At 45.8% G+C, this 19,203-nt stretch overlaps 1 protein-coding gene across 1 annotated transcript in view; it reads right to left on the bottom strand.

Annotated features, from left to right (window-relative positions):
* The window catches only part of LOC146358883 (cysteine-rich venom protein TEL1-like), a 54,789-nt gene that overhangs the window by 20,620 nt on the left and 14,966 nt on the right, over window positions 1-19,203 (bottom strand). Inside the window, exons 6-8 of the mRNA XM_084808467.1 lie at window positions 10,107-10,220; window positions 4,292-4,382; window positions 2,609-2,754 (exon numbers count right to left, since the gene is read on the bottom strand). Coding sequence (XP_084664593.1) covers window positions 2,609-2,754; window positions 4,292-4,382; window positions 10,107-10,220 — 351 coding nt within the window. The remainder of the gene's footprint in view (window positions 1-2,608; window positions 2,755-4,291; window positions 4,383-10,106; window positions 10,221-19,203) is intronic.

Below are 19,203 nucleotides of genomic sequence, written 5' to 3' on the forward strand. Positions count from 1 at the left end.
AGCAGACAAGACGGGTTCTGCCACCAAGTTCCCTGGAATGTCAGGCGGAGCTGGCTGGAGGATCAAAGGGGAAGGAGGGGGGAAATAACACATGCCAGCCCCTATCGTCTATCAGGTGCACCAGCCACACACTGTGTTGTTATGAAGTACCCCAAAATTCTGCTGATCTGGGAAAATGTGGCCTGTATCCTGGATTGGGGATGTCAGAGAATTCCGCCACGGATTCCAGTGAGGCCGGATTCTTTAGAATCCACCCCCCCCCCGGAATACGTGGAGGAACGGCCTCCCACCCCCACACAGAATCCCCCCGGGACGGAACTTACCTGGGTCGGATGCGGCAGCAGCTATGGTGGTGGCTCCGGCAGCTCCGGCTGGTCTCCTGGCCAGCCGTGGCTGGGCTGCTGCAGCTGCCGTTTGTGTCCTTGCAAGCAGCCGTGATAGGCTACGTAAGTATTTATGTAGCCTATCACGGTAAAGGCACCCACGCAAATGGCGTAGCGGCCGCCATCTGCGTCCCTGCTCTTTGCTGTGATAGGCTACGTAAATACTTATGTAGCCTATCACGGCTGCTTGCAAGAACGCAAATGGCGGCTGCTATGATGGCCACCATTTGCGGCCGCAGCAGCCCGGTCGCAGCCGGACCTCCGACTGCGGCCAGCCCCAGCTGGCGGCTCCACGGAGCTGCCATGGAGCGCAGCCGGCCGGGGGGAAGGATTCCAAGAGGGAGGGACAGAGCGCCTCCCCCCCCCCACGGATGCCCTGGCGCAGAGCCAGGTAAGGGATTCATACATCCCTAATCTGGATAGGGACTAGGGGGTTTTGGTCTTGGAGAAGGGCAGAAAAGCAGGTCCCATAAGATATTGAAGTCTTGCACAACCCAAGAGGAACTGTGGAATTCTTGCATAAACTTTATGGCCAGCCACTGTGCTCTGATTGCCTTAATTCCTCTATTTGGAAATACTTGCCAAACACTTGCAAATTTCAGATCTTGCCTCAGGACAACCACAGAAGCCCCAACCATGAAAATATGTTATGCTGATTTCTAACCTTCCTGTTTAAGTCAAATAGAAGGAAAAATAAAGAATTCAATGTATTTGCAAGCCCTAAGACCCTGAAAACCCAATATTGTGTAAGCAAGTACGCCTATATGACTCTTTTGTCACCTTTGTTTAAGACCATCACCCAAATCCCCCTGGCTATCTTGTTCACCTGGACTTGTGAAAGCCAGAAATATGCACCCATCAAACTCCCATCTTTTCCACACATCAGGAAAGAAAGAAAATCCCATTGTCTTCTTTCTTCCCTTAGTGTCTGACACCAAAAAATCCATTTTCCAGCATCCTTGAGTAATCTTGGAAGAAAGACTTGTTTTGTTTTATTCTGTTTACTACATCCTGAGAGAAAAAGGATAAAAACAGCAACCCAGATTCATAGAACATGCAGAGAGGAAGAGAAGGAAAGAGGACTCCTTCCATCCTTTCTGCTCAGAAGGGCAATCCCCCCCGCCCCTTTCCTCCCCTCTTTCTCCCCTTCTTTCCCAGAGAAGGAACTCAACAGAGCTTCCCATTACTTCACAAGTCAGCAGATAAGGAATGGTACACCTTTGCATCATGTTCTATTTTCTTCTCTTTTCCTCCCTTTTCCTATTCCACCCAGTACCAAAATCCAAAACTCCTAGGCTTTAGCTCTTTCCCCATCCACATTCTCCTCAAAACCCTGCTCTTGCTCTCACCCCTCCTCCAAACTCTCTCACAATTCCCCAGAGTCAGTTTCTCCCCCATTCAAATATCAGTCTGAAAGTTTCTTCTTCCCCCCCACGTCCTCTCCCATCCTCCATGATCAGCTACACATACAAATACACACGTACACACACACACACACACACACACACACACAGGATTTTCTATGCACTATTGACTTTAAATGCTTGTCTTTAATTTTCTGAGTGTTAAATGTATGATTCTAATTCCTCAAATGTATATATAGTTCTAATTTCCCTGATGCGTGATTTTAATTCATTTTAAATGCTTCTTTAATAAATCAAAGAATTGCTTTCAAAGAGCTTGTTGTGGCCTCTTACTCTCTCAACTTTTGGTGGTATCAGGTTTGCCTAAGCACTCAGAATTGAACACCAAAAGATCCCTCAGGCATGTGTTTGGTTTACACATATGGGATATGCACATCCATGTAAATTAAAGCATACTTTGTAACAGTATGTTGTTCACAAAACAACCCACCATGTGTAGCTTGTCACCCATCGTGGGTTGGCATGCCATATGAACCTGCCCATACTCCTGTTTCATAACAGCAGAAGTTAGTTACGTTAAACTAAGTGTTTCAGCATAAAGGGCTGTGACAAAGGTATGTGGGCAGGGGGTGGGGGGTGGGGGAAGAGAAGCTCTGATGTGTGCTCAGAAATGCTAATTTACAGCTAAGCAGTTCTTCATATCCCAACTTATGTACATTTACAAAGCTTCATACAAGCAGGATATCAGACAACTTACTTAAATAGTATCAAAGAGCAAATATTCTAGACACTATTTGCAGTTTCATATGTTTCATTCTCAAAATATCATAAGCCAGCTACTTCTAATGTCTTTGTTCATACCTGAGTATAAAAATAAATGTCTTTCCTTGGGTCAATTGCTCCAACTCCATACTCAAAGTTAGATGCTTTTTTATTCCATGTGTTGATTACATCTGACCAGGAGGTGGTATAAGTTGCTTGCATCCTAGTCTCACCACATAAAATTCCTGAAATATGAAGAAATTTGGTTGTACAGGTCACTGTATTGAACTGAAAACTACCCCCCCACCCCCAAAATCCTAAATATAAATATTTATTACATATTCCAATTTTTTATTAGTCACAGGAACAAGCACTCACAAACAAAAGTACACAAAATGAAAGCAACAACAGAATATTAAGCAGAATATGAAAGCATAACGTGGACAGAACTAACTACATGCGTGAGAAAAACCGCTTTAGATTACATAATTCACTTAAGGAAATCCAGCAGTAAAAAATGTGTCCTTGAATTCCATACTGAAAGGGTCAAGCAAATGTTAACTGGAAAGGAGTTCCACAAAGCTGCGGGGGCTACCACTGAGAAGGCTGTCTAATGTGGTCACCATCCTAACCAATTTTACTGGGAGACACATGAGCAGGACCTCCAATGAAGATTATGGGCAGGGCCATATGGGTGAAAGCGGCCCCAAATTGTTTATGGCCTTAAAGGTTGAAATTTGGCCTGGAAAAGCATCAGTAGTCAGTGTCACTGGCACAGAAGTGGTGTCATATGTTCAGACTTTCTGTCCCCCATTAGCATCCAGGAAGCCACATTTTGTCCCAACTGAAGTTTCTACACTGTCTTCAGAGGCAACCCCATGTAAAGCACATTTCAGTAGTCCCTGTGTAGAGATAACTAAATTGCACAAGCCAAAAGCTATCCACAACAACCTGTCTAGCTACCTCCACCTTGAACCTAGTCATAACTATGACACCCACTTTAGTGTGAATGTGAGTGATTTTACCCATAAAATACAAGGCAAATTGGTCACAGTGAGTTTCTGATGGCTCCATCACCTCTTCCACTGGATCTCTGGGGAGAAGGCAATTCACCACCCAAAAGAACTCAGCAGGCAGGCATGGTGCAGATGCAACGGTGGCAGGAAAGTTAAGATTCCTGTGCTGACATCACCATCCTTTAAGTGGCTGGATGAGCCTGATCTCGTCTGATCTCGTAAGCTAAGCAGGGTCAGCCCTGGTTAGTACTTGGATGGGAGACCGCCTGGGAATCAGGCTTCCTGCACTGAGCAGGGGGTTGGACTCGATGGTCTTGTAGGCCCCTCCCAACCCTATGATTCTATGAAACCATGTAGCCTTAGGAATAGCCTAACGTATTTAAGTGATAGTTGTATTGTTGATTAAAGCCCTATTCAGGCATTCTGATTCTGAATCAAGTGGAGAACCTCCATGGATAAAGGAGGCTCTCCTCTTCAGAAAGCTGCCATACACAAGTTCAGGGCAACAAAAGTGATAATGGAGGAGGGCAAGGCTAGCACACTCCCTCTTCTCGTGTGTTTATCCTACACAGAATCAGGATGCCTGAATGGGGCTTATATGCTGTTAAGACATTAGAAGTGCCAAGTACCTACATGCTCCTCAGTCATCCCAATGCCTTTGCAGTCATGCTGCAGCAGGCTATACCCAAGCAGCTTTCCCACCTGGAAGCTCTTCCAATTCTTACTTGTATAATAAGGCATACGTTATTCTAGTCACTTCACTTACCATCCACCTTTCGCTCATCTCTGGGAAACCTTCTTGGTTGACATTTTCTGGTCCATTTTTTAGCAGTCTCAGCAGCATTCTCACTCCATGTCTTAACAAAGCAACAAAAAAGGTGTGTGTGTGTGTTACATTTTAGCTATGACACCCCATTACAACAGAGCAGATATTTGGCAGGAGATTGAATCCAGACCCCAACTTCCCTTCCAAAACAGCTAATCACCAAGATTTTAGCTTTTTAAAAGAGGCGCCAACGGGCACAACTCTAAGCCAGTGGAGGCTGGTGACTCTGATGTCAGTGGGGTAATGAATCTACTCTGGGTTTCAGTCAGAACCAGTCAGAACTCTAAAGCAGCTGTCCAAGATGTGGAGCATATGCATTCTCCTTACAGGACTGTAGTCAAAAGATTTAGCACTGAATACAGAGAGAGCCATGGGCAGTCTGCAAACAATTTAAATGAACATCCTTTCCCATAAAGTGCTTAATCTCAAATTTACTAGGTATGATTCAGCCAAAGCTAGACACTTTACATTCACACCCATTTTCAGTGGGAGGGATTTGAGTTTGAGCATACCCCACTTTTGCTGAAATAAACATGTCTTGACACCTTTTTTCCCTATAATCATAGAGGTGAAAGTGTTCTTGAAGGCCATCTAACCCAATGCCCTGCTTTGATGCAGGAAATCCAGAGCTGCAGCATCCTCAATAGATGTCGGTCGTACCGCCGCTTGAAGACCTCCAGTGGAGAGCTAAACACTCTACTAGGTAACTGGTCCCACTGTTAAACTGCTCTCTTATCATCAATGTTCTCCTAATGGTCAACCAAACTTTACCTCCTGTAACTCAAGCCTATTAGAATTAGTCCTGCCCTTTGGGGCAGCAAATCTTTGCCCTCTTTTAAGTGACAGTCTTTCAGGTATTTGAAGTGTACTGTCATGTCCTCCCCATCCCCCAATCTTATATTTTCCAGGCTAAACATACCCAGTTTCTTTCCTCGTAGCACTCCCCCCCCCCAACCCCTATCTTAATTGCTCTCTTCTGTTCCAGTTTGTCTACATCTTTCTTAAAGTACAGTGCCCAGAACTGGACATAATACTCCATATGAGATCTGACTAATGTGGAATAAAGTGGAACTAAATACTTCCTGGGACTTGGAAACTATGGTTCTACTAATTACATAGTTACACAGAGGGATGAACAGATCAGTCTGCTTCTGATCCATGTCAGTTCCACATGTGCTCATTCATAAATACCTTCTGTCCCGTTTCTGCATTAATTTGCTACTATCTGTACAAAAATGTGTATTTAAATACATATTTTTGAATGTACTTCCTTAAATACACATTTGTAAATGTATTTCTCCCCAAGCACACATTTCTAAACATATTTTATCCTAAAATATGCGTTTTGGTAAAAATTTTGAGCCAAGGACTGCATTGAAAACCTAGAAGTGCAAAATCCAAAGGATAACTACATTCTGACCCACACATTGGACCTGGAAGTAGTCCTACAGAATGTGGACTGAACAAAGTCCTTGAGCATCCCTAGTTACACATGCTGCTTCCAACCCCCTCATTGCATCTCACATCAATTAATGCACACCCCAGAGGCCTTGAGTGTTGTTCTCACTCACTTTGTGAAGGGATGGGGGAATGCTTGCCAAGCTCTGCAACTCCACTTTGCTCCAAGTTTCCATCAGCCATCTCTAGTTTTAGTCTGTGCTTCCACCTTAGGGCAGCTGTTCCAGCTGTGCTTCCCTTCCAGCAGTTCTGCATACTGACCCCCCACTTTCCTCTTCCTTTTGTGTATATGTGCATTTTTGTGTTTGAGTGACTAACAAAACAGAAATATTAAAACCTTAAAGCAAGATTTCAGCTTCCACCAAATATCTACATTTGTACACACACACACACACACACACACACACTTACACAAACAGGTACATACACACATTACAATAAAGAATATGAATACAACTGAAAAACCAAATTCTTCATTTATTTAGGTTGCAATCTTAAACCCACGTATCTGGGAATAATCCTCATTGAACTCAGTAGGACAGTAGACATCCAGGCCTGGTATCAAGGGTCGGCACCCTTCAGCGTTTGTCAAGGGACAGAGTCCCCCAAAGGACCCATCTGACGGGGCCTTGTAGGCTATAGCCAGGATTTGATTAGAAGTAGCCTGGAAGGGCTTGGGCCTAGTCAGCCTCTGGAATGTCAGAATCTGCGTGAGCTTATCTCTGTCAGTGTTCTCAGAGCAGGGCCAGGGGAGTCACCCAGCTCCCTGTCCACCTCCTGGTCTGGCCTTGGCAGGCAGAGAGGCTGGAAGCTGACAGAGGTGGGGTGGGGTTTGCAGAAGGGTCACCCAGGCTGAAGTGTCACTGCTGGAGGGCTGAGCAGTGACGCCTTGTTTAGACAGGGGACTTGCTGAAAGGCTAAAGGCCCTTGTCTGTCAAGGGATCCGGAGGGGGTGTCTTACAGTCACGCCTTCCCTTTTAAACTGATGCAAAGGCGAAGAGCCTTTGCTAGGAACATCTCGTCTTCATTGCCCGAAGCCTTCTATGTTTGGATCCATCATCTGGGCTTTTGGAGGCACTCTGCACATGGACAGGAGCTTTGGATTGTTAAGGGCTTGCCATGAAAACTTCTGTGAGGCTTTTCATAGACTTGAACTCTCGCTGCTGTGGATTGTGTGTGTCCGTTTTGTCATCACCTCAGCATACTGGCAGGCTGGGTTTGATCTACAACTTTTGGACTTTCCTCTGCCTGGACGTATGCAGTGTGAAGTTACCAAAAGCGATGGCATGGAACTCCCTGCATGTCTGGGTTTATCCTTCTTTGATAGGCCTTGACCATGTAGCCTGGAGTTATCAACAAAAGATTCAAAGTTGGACTCTCTATGGGTGTGGTTAGTTTAGGCCCTTCAAGAAGTTATCCCTTGATTGCCTGAAGGGTTCATTCCAGGAATCATTCCCTTTCCATGTCCGGGATTGGAACCCTGTGAAAGGATTGCCTGGGTTAGGTACCCAGGAATCCAGAGTCCCTTCCGTTGTGTTCAGAACTGTGGAGAATGACAATGGGGAAACCACGTTGAGGATCTCAGTCACGGTAGTAGTGTTTAGGTTTGGACTGTTCTGGAATTACAGTACATGGAGCCTATAGCTACTGACCATCAGTTATATGATTTCTGAAGAGCGTAACCATTAAGCTTTTGCTGTGGGATTTCCTGCGGTAAAGAAATCTCACTGATTTGGGTGTCTGGTGTCAGATTGCCTGAGCGTGTGAGCTGAGGGGGATCAGGAAGCCTGACACCATCAGTTCATTGCCCAATCTCCCCTCTCCATCTCTTCCCTTAACTCCTCTTACCTTGTTGAAGTGGACACCATCAACAGCAAAAAAAGAAAAGAAAAAAGAAGCTGGCCTCACTGGCAAATGCTGCCACTGAGCTCGCCATTTTAATTTCTCTACAATGTTTCAGGGGTCTCTTTGGAGTATCACTCCAGAGCAATGACCCCAAATGCATTGTGGGAGGATTAAAATGGCAGGCCCAGCAGCAGACCTTGCCAACAAAACTGGCACTTTTGCTGATGCTGGCACCTGCTTCAGTGAGGAAAGGGGAGACAATTGGAGCCGCAGGTGGCCTTGCCATGGGAGGCCTGCCAAGGACCTTGCAAACCTGCCACCAGTCCTGTGCAGAACGGTGCCGTCAAGCATATCTCCAACTACTCATCGACTTTCTATAATTTAATAACTCAGCTGAGTTATTTGTTGTTGAAGATGAGTTATTGGTTGTTGAATGTGTTCCTGTATTGGAAAGATTTATCTGTATAAACCACCCCTCCTACATTTCCCTAATCTAACAGAGAAGAGTTTTAAGCATTTCAACATGAACCAATATTTAATTTCCCATGAAATCAGCATCCGCGTTTCTGTATCTCTCTCTCACTCCAATGTTGTGCTAATAACATTTTTGTTGACAAAATGATACACAATTACATAATTTCCATTTCCTGCACTTCTATCCCATGGTAGGTGTTTTGGCTGTGCTCCCTCTGCCATCAGCTTTGCATGCTGATCCCAACTTCCCTCTTCCTTGAGGCTTACAAGAACTACTTGCATGAAAAGTGAAAGATGGAAAGAAAAGGGCAGGATCACTTAAGTCATCTCCTCAGGAAAGGAGAAGAATCTCATGGCTACCTGGATATGCGGCTAGAAGCACTTCCCCCAGTGTGTGTAAAAAGGGAAAGGACACCTTTGTAAAGTTTTCTCAGAGAGTGATCGAAGTCAGGTTGCCAGCTTTTGCTTAAAAAAAGCAAGCAAACAAAAACCTAGTCCTGTGCAGAGAAGAGATAGGAGATGGAGCCAAAGCAGAATCTGGCAGGCCAGAAGAGGAACAAGATAGGAAAGGGATGTAATTTGGTTGGTCATGGACAGAGCTATTATTACTGGTTGGCAACCTTAGGCCTGAAGCCAATTAATCCATATTGTAAAGCACCAAGAACTGTAGTAGTGATGCTGGTAATGGCTACAGTGATGAAACTACAGGTGGAGGGAATCAGATCCTAGATCCTAAAGAGGGGCAAAGCAGTTAGAACAGCCTACAAAAATGGGTAACCCAAACAGCGGGCTAAGAAAGGATGAGGATGAGACAGGTTCAGTCTTGGTGTTGTATTATGGGGCATTTGCCAAGGCCCACTCCCATCAGGGGGGCCACCACTGAGTGCTTGCCATTACAGCCATCTTCCCTTTGCTTCCCAGCTCCACCCAATGCTCAGTGTGCGAGCTGCTGCCCCTTCTACCACCCCTTAGCACCTTCCAGAAACACCTGATAGTGAGCACAAGGGCTGCCACTGCCCAGGTTGCCCCCCTTTATTTGCTCAGGTCAGAAGAAGGGCCAGGGATCCACAAGCCACAGACAACTGTGACACATACACTCAGCAACAAATGGTGCCGAGAAGGGAAGGTAAAAGGAGTGGATGTGGACCAGGTGGATAGCACCCGGGTTATATGTTATAACTGGCATATTGTGGTTATATATCTGCCAAATTATATATCTGGCAAAGAGGGCACCCTCCCCATGAGGTATCTTGTTCAGGGACAATAGAAACTAGGAGTCAACAGTAGGCAGAGGCCTGAAAAAGCAGTGGGTCAAGGGAGATGGGGGTAGGCTAGGAAAGGAGGGTTAGAATTGGCAGTGGCCCAGTACTATCAGGGAAAGAGGAGTAGGCACAAGAGGAAGTGGAGAGCACAGAGAGAGAATGGACAGAAAAGAACAGTGAACAGTTGGCAGGAAGTAACATCAGGGATGAAGAAGGGTAAAGTTCACATACCGGAGGCCTCCATTTTGGATTTCATCTATAAAACTGGGCCTGAGTTCTGCTCCCTGCCCAGCACGACACACTTTGGCACACCTTTCCTAGCAGGTCATCAGTGAAAGTTGGTGCTGATGCTGCTGGAGATGTGGAATATTCCAGGGCCTGGGAGTGAAGTTTCAGCTACCTCCTGGGCAAAGCTCAAGAGACACCATCAACTCCACCATACCTGTGGCTGAGCTCTGCTCTCTGCCTGGCCAGTCCAGCCCACAATTAAGATTGAGGCGGAAAGCTGTAAACTGCTCTGATCTCATAGAATACAGCAGGATATAAATCAAACAAATAGACAAATTATCAATCAAACAAACAAACAAACAAAAACATGTCCAGGAAGCCTTAAGGTCTGTATCATTTTGGAAGTTATGAAGGGGGAAGGTTTGTTTGAATGGTAGGCTTTTCAAAAATATTTATTAATATTTAGCAATTAATGACTAGTATCTTACCATTTTCAGCATATTGCTGGCAGTTGGCTGCACTCCTCTCCTAATGGCATTAAATTTGTCAAGAATTTCTGTCCTTTGTTCATCAGAGAGATCACCCACTGCACCTGGATATTCCTAAAGTTAAAAAAAAGTTATGCCAGGGATATTTTTGGTTTGCAAAATTCCACTTCTCTCTATTTATTATGAGCCTAATGTACAGTAAGTGTTTATATTAATATCTCATTAGGCTATCACAGCATGCTAAGATCTTAATCTTTGATGTCGTGTAGATCAACAGGTATCTAACCCAACCTGAAATCAGATTCAACATATGAATTCCCTCACTTTCAAACCCATTTTGCCCAACCTCAGAGACCAATCGTACATTACCCATATAATAAGAAACTCAGTGGTGAAGGGGCTTGTGTAACTCAGTGAAGCCATAAGCTATGCCGTGAAGGGCCACCCAAGACGGACAGGTAATGGCAGAGAGTTCTGACAAAATGTGTTCCACTGGAGAAGGAAATGGCAACCCACTCCAGTATTCTTGCCAAGAAAACCCCATGGAACGTATCACAAGGCTAAAAGATATGACGCCGGAAGATGAGCCCCTCAGGTCGGAAGGTGTCCAATATACTACTGGGGAAGAGCAGAGGGTATTTCCAAGTAGTGCCAGAAAGAGTGAAGCGGCCGCTGGGCCAAAGCCGAAAGGACACTCAGCTGTGGATGTGTCTGGTGGTGAAAAGAAAATCCGATGCTGTAAAGAACAATATTGTTTAGGAACCTGGAATGTCAGATCAATGAATCAAGGTAAGCTGGAGGTGGTCAAACATGAGATGGCAAGACTGAACATCAACATCTTGGGAATCAGCGAACTAAAATGGACAAGCATGGGTGAATTTAATTCAGGAGACCATCATATCTACTACTGTGGGCAAGAATCCCTTAGAAGAAATGGAGTAGCACTCATAGTCAACAAAGGGTGGGAATACAATCCTGGGATACAATCTCAAAAATGATAGAATGATCTCAGTATGAATCCAAGGCAAACCATTCAACATCACAGTAATTCAAGTCTATGCCCCAACCGCTGATGCCGAAGAAGCTGAGGTTGATCGGTTCTATGAAGATGTACAACACCTTCTAGAACAAACACCCCAAAAAGATGTCCTCTTCATCATAGGGGATTGGAATGCTAAAGCAGGAAGTCAAGAAATCACTGGGATAACAGGCAAGCATGGCCTTGGTGTACAAAATGAAGCAGGACAAAGGCTGATAGAGTTTTGCCAAGAGAACATGCTGATCATAGCAAACACTCTTTTCCAACAGCACAAGAGGCAACTCTACACATGGACATCACCAGATGGTCAATATCAAAATCAGATTGGTTATGTCCTTTGCAGCCAAAATGGAGAAGCTCTATACAGTCAGTAAAAACAAGACCTGGAGCTGACTGTGGCTCAGACCATGAGCTTCTTGTTGCAAAATTTCAGCTTAAATTGAAGAACGTAGGGAAAACCACTAAATCATTAAGGTATGACCTAAATTATATCCCTTATGAATATACAGTGGAGGTGAGGAATAGATTTCAGGGATTAGACCTGATAGACAGAGTGCCTGAGGAACTATGGACTAGGGGTGCACGAAAGCCACTTACCTGGTCTCGCAGCTTGCTTCGCAGTGGGGGGGAGGCGCTTCGCTGCTGCCCCCGAAGTTCAGGCCAGGGGGGGAGGCTTCCTGCCTCACCCGGCCGAAATTCAGGCCGGGGAGGAGGCGCCTCGCCTCGCCCGGCCACGAAATAAAAAGTTAAAAAAAAAATGCCCCCGTGATAGGCTACGTGACGATTAACGTAGCCTATCACGGCTAGATCTGCAAAGTCAGCCGTGATAGGCTATGTTAATCGTCGCGTAGCCTATCACGGGTGACTTAAAAAAAAAAAAGCGTGTACACAAATGGCGGCCCCCATAGGGAGCCGCCATTCGCGTTCCTTATTTGGTTGCTGTAGTCTACGTAAATCTTTACGTAGACTACGGCGAAAATAAGGGCAACGCAAATAGCATTGCCCTTATTTTCGCCGTAGTCTACGTAATCTTTACGTAGACTACAGCGACCAAATAAGGAACGCGAATGGCGGCTCCCTATGGGGGCCACCATTAGCCGTACGCGCTTTTTTTTTTTTTTTAAGTCACCCGTGATAGGCTACGTGACGATTTACGTAGCCTATCACGGCTGACTTTGCAAATCTAGCCGTGATAGGCTACGTTAATCGTCACGTAGCCTATCACGGGGGCGTGTTTTTTTTTTAACTTTTATTGGAATGGCGGCAGTGGCAGCCGGTCGAAAGACCGGCTGCCGCCTCTGCCCCTGTCGAAGACCTGACGAACCGCCGCCGGGACCCGCTGCCGGGAGGGACATTCGTGAAAGGTAAGTCCTGTCCTGGGGGGGGGGGGCGGGGGGCGGGGGGCGGGGTGTGTGTGGATAATTTCTCCCCGAAACTACTTCGGGGGGCTGAAGACGTTGGCACTCGGCCCCCCGAAGTTTCGGGGAGAAATTCTCCCCCATCCCTACTATGGACGGAGGTCCATAACAGTGTTCAGGAGGCAGCAACTCAGTCCATCCCAAAGAAAAAGACATGCAAGAAAGCAAAGTGGCTGTCTGATGAGGCTTTACAAGTAGCTGAGGAAAGAAGGGAAGCAAAAAGCAAGGGAGAAAGGGGAAGGTATATCCAACTGAATGCAGAGTTCCAGAGAATAGCAAGGAGAGACAAGAAGGCCTTCTTAAATGAACAATGCAAAGAAATCGAGGAAAACAACAGAATGGGAAAGACTAGAGATCTCTTCAAGAAAATTGGAGATCTCAAGGGAACATTTTGTGCAAAGACGGACATGATAAAGGACAAAGAAGGCAGGGACCTAACAGAAGCAGATGAGATTAAGAAGAGGTGGCAAGAATACACAGAAGAACTATACAGGAAAGATCTGAATGTCCCTGATAGCCATGATATTGCGGTCACTGAACTTGAGCCGGACATCCTAGAGAGTGAAGTCAAGTGGGCCTTAGGAAGCATTAGTAACAACAAAGCTAGCGGAGATGACAGTATTCCAGCTGAGCTATTTAAAATCCTAAAAGATGATGCTGTTAAAGTGCTGCACTCAATATGCCAACACATTTGGAACACTCAGCTGTGGCCACAAGACTGGAAAAGATCAGTATACATTCCAATTCCAAAGAAGGGCAATGCCAAAGAGTGTTCAAACTACTGTACAGTTGTGCTCATTTCACATGCCAGCAAGGTGATGCTCAAAATCCTACAAGCTAGCCTTCAGCAGTATGCGAACCGAGAACTACCGGAAGTACAAACGGGGTTTCAAAGAGGCAGAGGAACTAGAGATCAAATCTCCAACTTTTGGTGGATCATGGAGAAAGCAAGAGAATTCCAGAAAAACGTCTATTTCTGCTTCATTGACTATGCTAAAGCCTTTGACTGTGTGGATCACAACAACTGTGGCAAAGTCTGAAAGAGATTGGGGTACCAGACCACCTTACCTGTCTCCTGAGAAACCTGTATGAGGGTCAAGAAGCAACAGTAAGAACCAGACATGGAACAACCGAGTGGTTCACAATTGGGAAAGGAGTACGACAAGGCTGCATATTGTTGCCCTGCTTATTTAACTTATATGCAGAGTACATCATGAGAAACGCCACGTTGGATGAATCACAGGTCGGAATTAAGATTGCCGGGAGAATTATCAACAACCTCCGATACGCAGATGATATCACCCTAATGGCAGAAAGCGAAGAGGATCTAAAGAGCCTCTTGTTGAGGGTGAAAGTGGAGAGTGCAAAAGCTAGTTTGAAACTCAACATTAAAAAAACGAAGATCATGGCATCTGGCCCCATCACTTCCTGGCATATAGAAGGGGAAGAAATGGAAGCTGTGACAGATTTTATTTTCTTGGGCTCCAAGATCACCGCAGAGGGTGACTGTAGCCATGAAATTAAAAGACGCTTGCTCCTTGGCAGGAAAGCTATGGCAAACCTAGACAGCATAGTAAGAAGCAGAGACATCACCTTGCTGACAAAGGTCTGTCTAATCAAAGCTATGGTTTTCCCAGTAGTATCGTATGGCTGTGAGAGCTGGACTATCAGGAAGGCTGAGCGCCGAGGAATGGATGCTTTCGAACTGTGGTGCTGGAGAAGACTCTTACGAGTCCCCTGGACTGCAAGGAAGTCAAATCAGTCCATCCTAAAGGAAATCAACCCTGAGTGCTCATTGGAAGGACACATACTGAGGCTGAAGCTCAAATATTTTGGCCACCTAATGCGAAGAGAAAACTCTCTGGAAAAGACCCTGATGCTGGGAAAGACTGAAGGCAAAAGGAGAAGGGGATGGCAGAGGATGAGATGGCTAGATAGCATCACTGATGCAATGAATATGGACTTGAGCACGGTCCGGGAGAGAGCGCAGGACAGGAAGGCCTGGCGTGCTATGGTCCATTGGGTCACGAAGAGTCGGACACGACTGAACGACTGAACAACAACCACCAAGAAGTGCTTACCTCATGTAGTGTTGACTTTGAGGGTGATACATAGTGCCTCCTGTTTTTGGTAATTTTCAGACTTTTGAATGCATTCACATTATTTCAGTGCTGTTCTTCTGGCTCCTCCTCCTCCTTTTTCTCCTCCTTTTCCATCTTTGCCCTCATAATCCTCAGCCTCATTTACCCACATTGCCACTATTGCCTATGGCAACCCACAATGGGTCATAATGTCACAATGATGTCGCAGCTGGTGTAGTGGCATCACTGATGCTCACAAGCAACATCATAGCCAATAGGATGGAAGGGTGATGTAGGCTAAAGAGGCCAAAGACCATGAGGTTAAGGATTAAGTTTAGTGCCAAGAAACTCAGTGAGCTGAGTCCCCCCCCCCGCAAAAAATAGTGTTTCTTTATCTCTTTATAACTTTATTCTAAGAAAATCTGCATCACTATTCCCTGCTCCCCTCCCCATTCCACCTCACCCTGCCCTCCATGCTTCAATGTTCTGCCCTCCATCCCTTCCTATTTCTTGCTTTCTCCCTTCCTCTGTGCATATAGGCAAAAGCCAGCACATTCATTTGGCCTTCATGAATGGGGCTCATGCGGTGAGTGGGCATGTTTTCCAGCTACTCACCTCAGCATTCACTCCCTGTTCCTTCCCCACTTTCCTCCATGAGCACACACATGTAGCATTTTTATTTTTCTGTTTGGGTTTTTGAAAGATGCCCCTTTGGGATTTCCCAAACATGTGGAGGCCTCCCTCTCTCTCTGTGGGTGCTGCCATTTTGGCCACATAAGCAACAGCGTTCTACCCTGCACAATGGAAATAGAATGATCTGGGGAGGAGAAGGCCATCATCCATCATGACAAGTGGGATTTATGAGAAAGTGTTGCAGTGGGGATTCCTTCTGTTCAGGATCCCTGATCCTGACACTCCATTACACACATACACACACTTTAACTCCCCTCTCTCAACGGTCAGTGAGCATTCCATACTCACAGAGCATGTTCAATCCTCAGTTTGGGTTTTAGTTCCCTGTGGGTTTTTTTTTCTAAAGATGTTTGGTACTTGTTCAAACTTGGGGTACCCCAAGTCTGCTGATACTTCCCTTTTGTGCATGGATGATGCTGTTTTGGCTACATGAGCAACAACATGCTATAAGTATATAGTAATGATGGAGAATCTCTGGCCCATGGGCTGCATTCAGGCTGCAAGGCCCTGGTGGAACCCCTCCCTGTCCCAGAGCCCTGCCCCTCGAAGAAGGGTGAGGGGAGAGGCAAGCCATCTCCATACGGAACAGCCATCTCAGGGCTTTGCACCTTGAAGTGGTGGGTCCCAGAGGCTCTGCTTGCCCCTCAGTCTTTCTGACAAGCGAGCAAAGCTGGCTCCGTTGGGAGCTACTGCCTTAAGGCATCTGGAGCACCTTGAAGTGGCAGTTCTTGAAGGCTCTGCTTGTCCCTCAAGGTGTCTGGAGTGCTTTGAAGTAATGGTCCCTGAAGGAGCAGCGAAGAGGGAGTTGCTCTAATGGTGTGCATGAATAGTGTGTGTGTGTGAGGGGGGGGAGAGGGGGGGCAGAGGGGGAGAGGGGTGTCCTGACAGGAAACTGCTGGCATACAGGCCCCAACACACTTCCCAGGTGCCAGTGTGGCCCACTAGCCCCTTGGACAGCAGAGAGGCTAGTGGGGCTGGCCACAATGAGTGTGGCCTGGCAGGTGTACTTGTTATTTCCATGGTCTGGATGCCTGAAACGGGTCCAGTTAATTGGACATTCTGTTTGAAAGAAGTTCTGTTTAAGTCTAAAGGCTCATACCTCTCCTGGAGATAGTTGCAGCACAGCAGCCAAGGGCAGGAGGACAATTGTAAAAAACATTTCTGGGGAAACAAAAATGATGAGCAAATGTAATTAGAATCCTTACTTGCTTAAGTAGTTTGTGCCCATGATGCAGTGCAACCCTAAGCAGGTTTTACTCAGAATTAAAACCCACTAGTATGCATGCTTGTGATTGGAGCCTTAGAGTGGATCCAAACAATGTTCCTCCCCATCCCCCTACCCCACCGTGGGGTGACTTGCCTGCCCTCACTTTATGGTGGAGACCTTCTGTGCACAGTGGCTCTGCTAGGGTTGGATGTTGGAGTATTTGCCCAGGACCCCAGACCCTCCAGAGGAGACAGTTGTGGCAGATAATGGGGAGCAACAGGAGCAGGAAACAGGTGCTGGCAGGGGCAGGGCTGAGGCCTGATGTCACATAGTGCCCTTTCCCCCTTTTTTTTGGACACTTGGCCAAGCAGGCGCACTGCACTGCAATTGTGCCTATTGCCGAAGCTCCAGCCACCTCCACCATCTTCATTTCACCAGAAGACGTGCCAAGGGGCACTCAGGAAAATGGAGATGGCTAGAACTTCAGCAGCACGCGCTTCGCTGCATAGCACGCGTACCTGACCTAGTATTGAAGAAAAAGTGTGTTGGGGATGGGGGCGGGGAGGACCACTGCCTGGTAAGCTAAGCCTGGTAAGCTTCGCGGGGGGGGGGGAGTAGACCAGCCAGGGTGCCATGACAAGAGGGACAGGGCAGTGGAACACATGGGTGGTGGAGAGAAGAGTGGCAGTTGCAGGACAGCAGCTATGGGGCCCCTCACAGGCAGAGGGGCCCCATCAAGCCTGGCAGAACTGCTGTTGTGCTTGGTTCACTATATTCAGCTCACCTGCCAACTTAAATTGGACAGTACAGGGCTTGAAAGAGGTCTGCCTGAATGTGGGACTCAAGCAGAAGTTATTTCAGTTGAGTCTGCCAGAAGTCAAGAATGCCCTCCTTGAAAAACAGGGCAAGAACAGAACAAACTATTTTAACATAATGGCATCCAGCTTATTCAAGAGAGTTTGCCAAGTGGCATGATGATAGTAACATCTGAAATATATATTTATAAAAATGCAAATACTCTTTTACCATAGTTTTGTTAAAATGCATGTAATTTGAATTTGCAGCTATTAGCTGGCAAACTGAATTTGCAGTTATTAATGGGTTATTTCCTAGGCCACATCATTTTTAGATGTACTCCAAAAGGGACAAGATTCAGACAAAATTAATCACTTTAAACTGTCATTGGTTTCAGTGGGAGTGAGTCAAGCACCTACTCAAATCTCCCTAGGTGAAATTAGTGGGATTTAGAAGCACTGAATGATGGCAGGATTGTACCCAAGATGTTTTAGGTGTGAGTGGAACAACTTTGATTGCAAGCATCTGTATCAGAGAGGGAACCATCAGTGAATCATGACCGTACACCAGCAAATTTGTAGGAGAAACACATTTTGGTGCAGGTTGCTTTTCAGCCGTTTTTGTATAATTTAGGGCTTTTCTACATGAGGCGTTTGTTTTGCACTCATCATTCCCTACTCGTGGTTGTTTTTTACAGGTTCTTTAGACAATGTCAGGACCCTCCAGTTTTACTTCTGTTTGCAAACAGCACTTTCTGCGAGTTTGTTTTAGAGCAGGGAAGATGTGGTATTTACTTGGAAAGTGAAAGAAAGCAGGATTTCCTCTTGCGTATTTACACGAGTCCACTATACCACAGTGCCATCTATACATTATATAGTGGAAAAGCAGCAAAGGAAACGCTCCTTGTGTAGTGCTCGTATCTCAGTTCTACAATAAAACCGAAAGTAGATGTGGCAGATTAATAGCTGATTAAGTGCCTTGTGTAGAAAAGTTCTTAACCATCCCGGTGAATGAATGCTGAGGGGCAAACCTGGGGTTGGCTCTTCATAAACTCTGAAATGGCTCTTAATTCTCCAGTCCTATGCATTTTACCTCCAAATGTATTTGCATGTTATTCTAACTGCAGAATTTGTAGTTTTCAGGTCCACAGCCTGCATGGTTTGGATGCAGTTACAGCTGCTTCCAAGTAACAACATAGTTATCTGTAGTAGCAGATGCCTCAGCCCGAGGGCTAAACTCGCATTTTTCAGGTAGCAAAAGAAAACATTGGCAACTCAGTTCTAAATACAATGGCCCAGTTTGCATGTGACACGAAGCTATCACGGGTTAATTAATACACGGGGTCTAGCAAAACATGTGGGTGGCCATTTTGGTTATTCAAGCTGTGAGTGCAGCTAGTAGTATTGTGTGAACCTGTCAAGGATGGGTTGTTGGCATGGTTAACAAAATGGGTCCTTCTAGGGTGGTGGGTGTTTTGTTAACTGCGCCAACAGACCAGTCCTGCTGGGTTTGCATGACACAACAAGCTGCAGTCATGGCTTGAATAATAAAAATGGCCACCCACACACCCAAAGCCACGGTGGGCTGTGGTGCTTATGTGAACCAGGTCAATGATTTGGTGAATTATATCCCACCTTCTGTCTATGCCTCAAGGTTGCTAAGCATACATTAAATAAAAGCTGTAATAACAGCAATAAATAAAGCAGAAGATTAAAACACAACAGTGAGTTAGCAACTAAACCCCCATCAAACTGTAGTTAATCCAATAAAAGGGAGAAACACTTATCTTAAAGCATTCACATGCCATTAAAAGCCTGAGATAACATGAAGGTCTTCAACTGGCACTGAAAAGTTAATAGTGAGG

This window comes from Heloderma suspectum, chromosome 1 (assembly GCF_057233095.1).
Source record: "Heloderma suspectum isolate Gila_16-S chromosome 1, 16-S_ref, whole genome shotgun sequence".
Lineage (NCBI taxonomy): Eukaryota > Metazoa > Chordata > Lepidosauria > Squamata > Helodermatidae > Heloderma > Heloderma suspectum.